This window comes from Chenopodium quinoa, unplaced genomic scaffold (genome assembly GCF_001683475.1).
Source record: "Chenopodium quinoa cultivar QQ74 unplaced genomic scaffold, ASM168347v1, whole genome shotgun sequence".
Classification (NCBI taxonomy): Eukaryota; Viridiplantae; Streptophyta; class Magnoliopsida; order Caryophyllales; family Amaranthaceae; genus Chenopodium; species Chenopodium quinoa.
In genome coordinates, this window is record NW_018742205.1 from 6,144,993 (window position 1) to 6,153,574 (window position 8,582).

Consider the following 8,582-nt stretch of genomic DNA (forward strand, 5'->3'; position numbering starts at 1 on the left):
TCAAATTTTCAAAGACAATGTTAACGACAAAGATCATAACCTTCATCTTTGCTATTCATGAATCTTTGATGTTCAAGAAAATGTTGAAATAAATTCAATATCCAAATTCATGTAAAGTGAATACGAGGATGTTAAAGAAGAGTGGTACGTTCTTAAAGTTTTAAAATTGTACTCCGTAGTTCACAAAGTCGTTCTTTAGGCCAATTTATGACCGCCAGTCAAGCTAGTTTCATGCTATTTCACGGGTTAAAGAAACGTGCAAGTCTATATACATTACAACATAAGAGGGTTACACAAATTATACATATAACATTGCTAACACAATTGCATCACAGAAAATATTTTTAGGATTGCATTAACATTGCGGACATGGTGTTACTTTCTAGATATAAGCTTCATTTTATAATTTTGATCGAGGTGTGATCTTACTTCTTACTATTAGAGGCTAATACTATCGCAACAGCGACTAACATGGAAAAAAAAAAAAAACAATTACCGACATAATACCGAAAAAACTATCTAAGGTTCAGAAACAGAACAAAAAACAAAATAAGTTGGTTCCAGATACAGATTTGAGTAGAAAAGAGAGAACTTCATGAAATGAAACGTTTGCATCTTCGTATCAAGCAGAAGCCAAAGCATGCATATGAAATGACAGTAATAGAGAGACAACGAGGTGTTGACTCATCATTGTTCATATTCGTCCTCCACAGAAGAAGAGAACTTCATGCTGTAATTGGATGCTTATATTTTTTTACCAAGAAGCAAGCAATAGATACAATACATTACCAAATGCAATGAACTTTACATATGATATTAAGGCTGATGCATCACTTTTTTGCTGCTTGATGTTAGACGGCCTCACATCTTAGCCATTACACAATCCATCACGTCAACCAGGAAGTCTGAAAAAAAATAATCAAAGAGATACAATACGATGATTAACTTCAATTATAAACGAAGTAAACAAAGACTTTGAAAGCAAAGTTGTGTCAAGTAGTCGTGTCAAACAGGTTAGTCGGACAAATACAGACGGTGAGTTTTCAGGTGAAAAGTGCATTTTTAACCAGCATGCTTTCGAAATTTACAATCATACTTGGTCAGGTGTTTCTCAACCAGGTAGGTTGGTTCTCGGGTCAGGCACAATTTCAAGCAATGTTTAGCAAGTCAAGTTTGGGTTGGTTTGGCTCAAATTTCGGGTTATTAAATAGACAGTAGATTATGCGATGCTAAAAATAAGCTATAATTGACAACACCCTAACTAGTGTTTACTCTAATTTAAGTCAATGTTACAACCTCCCTTTGATCATGTGATGAAATAAAAAAAAGCAAATGGACTGGAAAAGTCACGAGGAGAACGCATTCTGCTGCACATTGGAGCTTTCGTACTACAGAACGACATACAAAGCCCTTTTTCATACCTAAATTTAAAGATATTAAGTTATACAACAATATTATTATAAGAAGGGTGAGCAAGGTTTACCAGCATCATCCTTGGTGAAGCAGAGGGGAGGTGTGATTCTGAATACATTGCCATAAAATCCTCCTTTTCCGACCAATACTCCCATTTCTTCAAAGTAAATGAATATATTCCGTCAAAAGAAAGCTTATAGCACAGGTTTAAGGCATACAAGGAGAAAGTTTCAGGTAAAAAAGAAAACTTAACAGAGGACCACAATATTTACCTTTCATTTGGTCCATCACATGAAAGACCTCATCCTTCGCTGGAATTTTCTTTTCTCGATCTTTAACAAGTTCTACCCCTAGCATCAATCCTCTTCCCCTCACATCACCAATCACTACAATAAAAAACAGCAACGTAGAAAAAAATCAGCACATCTAGGAAAAAAAAAACTTTGAAAAAAATCAAGGCATGAAACCTACACTCATATTTCTCCATCAGCGCAGTGAGCCGTGTCTTGAGATGAGTACCCACAACATGAGCATTTTCCTGAAGTTTTTCCTTTTCAATCACTTTGAGAACAGCATGTCCAGCAGAAGTGCATACAGGATTTCCACCAAAGGTGTTGAAATAACTACGACGAGTTAAGACACTCGCAATCTCAGGGGTGGTAACTACTGCACCAAGGGGGATACCATTCCCAATACCCTGAAAAATCACAAACAGAGAAATATATCAAAAAAAACTTTTTTCAGAACTATTAACAACCACCCAAGATAGAGAGTTCCTGGTGTTCTAAAGATCCCAAATCTGCTCACTTATATTCAGGGGTTAACGTATTCCTCACTCTCACAGTTCCTTCTAAGTAGCAACAAAAACTGCTTAATGTAATAGTTCAATAATTCAATTTCCAAATACTTCTGCCATAATTCAAACCTTCAAAGTATAATGAAAGCATACATGACTATACAATAAAGTATAAACTTAGAAAAACAGTCAAATATGTTAAGCATGCGCCTAACAGCCTAACTTTCCTAGGCAGCACTCTACTAATAGATTAGTTGAGTGGCTAGAACGAAACTTTCATCAATATAAATCACATATACTGTGCTGTAATCAAGTAAAAAGGAATTCACCAACCTTTGCCATTGTCACAATGTCAGGGATAACTCCATGAGACTCAAAACCCCAAAAGTGGCTTCCAGTGCGAGCAAATCCAGCTTGTACTTCATCGGCAATAAAAAGACCTCCAGCTTTCTTTACAATGTCATACACAGAAGAAAGGTAGCCAGGAGCCAATTCGATGATTCCTCCAACTCCCTGCCACATAAATAACATTATTAATTAGAACGGCTGATGAATGTGCCCAAAAGAACACCCTGTGCATTCTTATGGAAGAAAATGCCGACCTGAATAGCTTCGCAGATGAAAGCTGCGACATGACCAGATGTACCAAATTGGATGATATCCTGAACATCTTTTGCATACATCTCTCCATCTGCTCCAAACAGACCTCTATAAGGATCAGGATTCATGGCATGGTGGACTCCACTCTGTAACAGAATCAGCTATTAGCAAACTTTTTCATCCCATTGAAGAATCCTAGGAATATAATAAATTGATTTCCTTTCTCAGAGAAACAAAGCTTATATCATTCAAAAACAGAATACAGGGAAGATAGTAAATAGCTAAAAAAAAATGCTTAAAGTCAGATAGTTCTGTTTGTAAGTATTACTTTGGAAATTTTGCTACATTATCAAAACTTCAAAAGCAAAGAAGCCTTCCGCTACAAAATTCTGCTACATTCCCACATGCTTTTCACTGACTGATTGTTGAGCACTCCAGCAATTTTAAGCTAAGCTAGCAAGAAAAATACACAACTAATGCTTCCACTAGATAGCAATCTATTGTATTGAGTTTGAGAATTCTGCTCTTCTACTGTGAATTCCAAAGAGTTCACTTTATACCTAGATACCAGCTCAAACTTCTGTGAATATTTCAGTAGAATTCAACAAAAAGAGCAGCCATTATGAGCACTTTTCTCAGCCTTAGAAACTGACAGGTATCTAATAACAGAGTGCTCGTGCTATCAAGATCATTCAGGAACAGGACAGACTAAATCCCTTTTACGATCCAAGCAAGTCAAAACTCAAGAACAGGATTCATGGTGCAATCAGCTCAACAAAAAATCAGCTAAAGAACTCAGTAAATTGAACATGAGCAATCTTTTTAGCTGCAAAAAAGTAGCAGTGGAGCCTTATACCTGAGTGACATTGAACTTCCAATTGGACTGAGCAGTTGCACCCATAGTTCCAGCTGCATTTCCATGGTAGGCGTTTCTCACGGAGATAACATCCTGGCACCCAGTGTACAGCCTTGCCATCATCAAAGCCAACTCATTTGCTTCTGTCCCAGAGTTTGTGAAGAACACAACCTACAGCACGTAAATTAAATCCATAAGTTAAAGAGTAAGACCCAAAAAACACTTTACAAAAGCAACCATATAGTGTACAAATAAGAAGCAACATGGAAGAGTTCCCTCTAACTTAGGAAAACCTGAAAAATTCGTACATCCTATATATTATAAATATCTAACATGGAAATAGAGATGAAAACTACTTTGTAAGAAAGATGCCAAGCAGAAGCCGGCAAGCAAATTATGTCCATTTTTTATATTTATTACTAAAAGTCTCACTATCACTATCACTATCACTATCACTATCTTGTTCATTTTATCCCAAGGCTCTAACAAAAGCCATTTGCAATTCTATGGAATAAGGATAAGGATGAATAGCTGACATTCTAATCTTCTATAAGATGAGGAAGACTTGTGAGAGAATTGAAATGCTAGAATCAGTACATAAATAATAAAAGAATAATTACAGAGTCCAAAAATTCAAGCAAAATAATATGGTAGTCAAACTATGTCACAACCCCTCCACCATCCAAACACAACAACAATATCAGAGCCTTAATCCCAATGATGAGGCCGGCTACATGAACCAAAAACACCTCTCTTGTGGTCATTAAGATCCTCTCCCTATATACCATTCTATCAAGTGATATGTTCCTTGGTTCTTGTAAGTCCAATTTTTTTCATATCATTCCCTTCCCCCATCCAAAATAAAAAAGAAAATTGGAAAACAAAAAACGTTACCAAAAAGAGTTGCACCAAGTCCCCAATTCAACAACAAAAATAAATGATCTCCACCAAACTAAGAGACAGATTTTTTGTTGTATGCTTTACACGTCCAATAACAAACAAATGTTTCCCATACAAATAACAACTAGTGAATAGACTATAACATAGGACAAGCACAAAGTCACTTTCTTTTTCTATAATCATAAGTACTCAAATAAAGCATAAAACCAACAAGTGGAGTAACACCTAACAAGAATTGATAGAGTTGAAAAGGAAATGACGTACTTTAAGATCACCCGGCAATTTAGAAGCCAAAGCCTCAGCAAAATCAGCAACTGCAGAATTCAAGTACAAGATTGTAGAGTGCTGTAAACGCTGTGTTTGTTTCACAATGGCCTCAACCACATCGGGGTGGCAATGACCGCAACACACAGTTGCAATCCCCCCGAATGCATCCAAGTATCTCCTTCCTTTGTCATCATACAGATACTGCATCCTCCCATCTACCACGTTCAGCTGCCACACCCACCAACAAAAAACAAAATAATTACATAAATATTAATAATAATAAAAAAAATACTCCGTAGTAGATACATCTGCCCAAATCCTAATATACTACTTGCCAAATTCTATTATTAATACACTTGGAAACAAAAATCATAGTCACCTTATATTCAATACAAAATCTCATATAAACCCGGTCCACAACATCTACACGTATTGTACTTGTACATAAGTTACTAGTCCATATTTTAATACTTTGAGATTCCCATTTAAAGGTTTCAAAAAAAAAAAAAAAAAAAAAAAAAGATTCCCATTTAAAAATTGGTCACTTGAACACATAGTCACGTACTGACCATGAACAGGTGCATATTAAGCTTACTGTGAACCTTAGCCCAAACAACACCTATGATTGAATAAATGATCAATCGACATCTTTGACAATTTTTTTTTAACTATAATAAAATTAATACGAATAATATGCTTTTTTTTTTTTTTTTTCGTAACAGAATACAGATAAACATTTTATTTCATAATCATAACAAATAATCAACCAATTATTCACACTATTCAGTGTATTCACTACCATACTTTCATAATCTCTCTAATAATAAAGGATTGATATGATTTTCCAATGATATTTAATTATTTGCTTCCTATAAATAAAATGCATACCTTGATATTTCCTAATTTAAGTAATATTAATATCAAATCATATAATCAAGGTTTTTAAAAATATATCATCGAAAATTACATCAAACAATAATTTTACATGAACAATTCACTCGAACAACATACTCTCAAATTTCAGGAAGTTTAATTTACACTACGTAGTACAATAAAACTATATCAATGATTATAAAAATTAAGAATAACACGAATGCATTAATAAAAACAATTATTACTAACAATCAATTTAATAAAAATAATTCTAATGAATAGTATCAATTAATTAATTAATTAATTAGAAAAAAAACTTACAGGATCATTAAAGAAGGTGAACATAGATGGACTAAGAAACTCCTTGCGCTTCTGAAGGATCTCAGCGGCGGAAGGTCCAGTGTACGGCGGTGGTGAATAATCAAAAGCCGGCATCTTTGGCAATATGACGTCATTTCCCGGCGAGCTGACGTCAACCTTTGCCGTTGCTGCCGCCTGAGAGGCAACAAAACGACGTCCTCCGCCATTTTTAACGGTGGTTATTAACGCCCTCCTCATTTCCAAAGATTTTTTTTTTTCGTGGGTTTTTTTTTTTTTTTTTTTTTTTTTTTTCTGTGAAGTATTCCGAAGAAGCAGGAGTGAAAAATATGAATTAGAATTAGAATGAAAAAAAAAAATATGACAAAAATTATAAGGTTTTTGCTGCTTATATATAGGGGAGAGAGTGAGTGAGATAGAAGGGAATTAATGACGTGTACGTCTTGTAATTTTTACTTTATTTTTGGTTTTTTTTTAAAAAAAATATATATTTTTTCACCAAAGTTTTTTTTTTTTTTTTTTTTTTTTTTTTTTTTTTTTTTTTTTTTTTTTTTTTTCTAATTTTAGGAGATTAAAGAAATGTAAACGTGAAATTGCATTTTATTCCACTAATGTTGGTATTGTTTCATAATAAGGACATTTGGGAAAAAAGAAAAAGGAAAAAGTGTCTTGGTTAAATTATGAATGTAACTCGCAATTTTGACCAACTAAAAAAAGGTTTCAATTTTTTTTGATAGAAATAAGATAAACTAATGCGAAGTACAAGAATAAAATATTTGAGGTTTTTATTTCAAAAAAAAAAAAAAAAAGGTTTTAATTGTTAAACAAGAATAATATATTTAAGTTCTGATAAAGATTACCCAATTTCAAATTACAAGTTAAATAAATTTGAATAAGTTTAAATAAGATTAGATAAGTTCAAATGAATGAATGTTAGGTAAATAGATCGAGAAAATACACATCCTAATTGTTTGCAGCTAATAGATGGTTAGCATAATATATATATATATATATATATATATATATATATATATATATATATATATATATATATATATTATTAGTATTAGTATTAGTATTATTATATAAATAAAGTAGGCATTTTTGGAGAGTATTCGAAGCGCCACGTAAGAAATATACTTATTTCGACCAATAAGAAGAAAGATTTGTATTCTATTTTTGAATTAAAAAATTATGTCGCCACCTAGATAAAAGTAACGAATAAGATTTGATATATCTAAAATTTTAATGCCACGTAGATTATAATCCATGAATTAAATTATTTTAATGAAAAAAATAAAGTAAAAATATAGGAAAAGATTAATTTATTAATTCAATACTACGAGTATAAGAAATTCAAAAAAAATATACTAAGAAATATTTAAATGATAAATACTTATAATAAAGTTTGATACCTATCATTATAAGATAAATTTTAATAGTATTTATGATAAGAAATAAAAATTGTTCGTTAATTATAATTAAATTAAAATTTGTGATACCTACCATTATAAATTGACACATCATATGATACAAACAAAATTTCGTATCAATAAAAAAAACCCCATCAAGCGAATTTTGTGTTAGTAATGTTGTGTTAATTTTTGGTCATTAATGACCGGGTAATTTTAAGCTTAATTTTTAAAATCCTATGTTTAAATTAGTATTTCTAATTATTATTTACATTGTATTAATTGGGATACCCAACGATTATATGTTTATATTTTATTTACTAAATGTTTTTTTACATGCAGATCTAACACATCATACGACACAAATAAAATTTCGTATCAATACAAAGCCCCATCAAGCGAATTTTGTGTTATTAATTTTGTGTTAGTTTTAGGTCATCAATGTCCGGGTAATTTTTAAAATCTTATGTCTAAATTTATATTTGTAATTATTAGTTACATTGTATTTATTTAGGATACTTAACGATTATTTGTTTATGTAATGACATACGACTAGATGTTGTATACTTAATATATGGATGGCTTTGGTTATTTTTGGAGATGATGAAAAACTTCCAATGTATAGATTTGATTTTATATCGTAACAATTTTTCATTTATTGGTAAATATATTGATTTATTTTATATAAATGTAAAGATTTAATTTATATCAATTTCAATTTGGCTAACATTTCACGGTTCAATTTATCCATTGATGTAGTAGGTTGATTGTAGACGAGGTTGGTGATTCTATCGAAATAAAAGATATGGTAAAACAATGAATAATGATTTAGGATTTAAATTATTAAAAATTTATCATTTCACATTAAAGATTTTATATAACGGAAAAAAATATCATATTTACAATTTATTTATATTTAATAAATTCATTATAAATTATATTAAAAAAATAAATATTGAACTTTTGTAGTTTTGTTTGAAGTTATTAAATACAATAAATCAAATAATTAAAAATCTTAGATGAAAAAATTGTGCATCGCACGGGCTTCCATCTAGTAATAATAATAAACAGCTTGTTAGAGCAAATGGTTGATAATTGAAGTAATTAGCAAAAGACAATTAAGAAATTTGATAGTAAAAGAGACAAA

General features: G+C 31.4%; 1 protein-coding gene across 1 annotated transcript; it reads right to left on the reverse strand.

Moving 5' to 3' along the window:
- Nucleotides 1–329: 329 nt before the first annotated feature.
- LOC110730754 (alanine--glyoxylate aminotransferase 2 homolog 3, mitochondrial-like) lies at nucleotides 330–6,263 on the reverse strand. Its single transcript, XM_021910583.1, has 9 exons — nucleotides 6,027–6,263; nucleotides 4,830–5,060; nucleotides 3,666–3,836; nucleotides 2,812–2,955; nucleotides 2,543–2,722; nucleotides 1,885–2,110; nucleotides 1,686–1,799; nucleotides 1,484–1,570; nucleotides 330–905 (listed from the first exon to the last, which is right to left on the reverse strand). Exons 1-9 carry the CDS (start codon nucleotides 6,261–6,263, stop codon nucleotides 862–864), a joined length of 1,434 nt encoding a protein of 477 aa, XP_021766275.1. The 3' UTR covers nucleotides 330–861.
- Nucleotides 6,264–8,582: the final 2,319 nt, after the last annotated feature.

What these genes read in the sequence shown, in the direction of transcription:
- LOC110730754 (XM_021910583.1), bottom strand. Translation starts at nt 6,263, where the DNA reads ATGAGGAGGGCGTTAATAACCACCGTTAAAAATGGCGGAGGACGTCGT. An exon ending in AATTGCCGGGTGATCTTAAA is followed by an intron (nt 3,837 to 4,829) that starts GTACGTCATTTC and finishes TACGTGCTGTAG; the next exon opens with GTTGTGTTCTTCACAAACTC. An exon ending in GCTGATGGAGAAATATGAGT is followed by an intron (nt 1,800 to 1,884) that starts GTAGGTTTCATG and finishes TTTTTATTGTAG; the next exon opens with TGATTGGTGATGTGAGGGGA.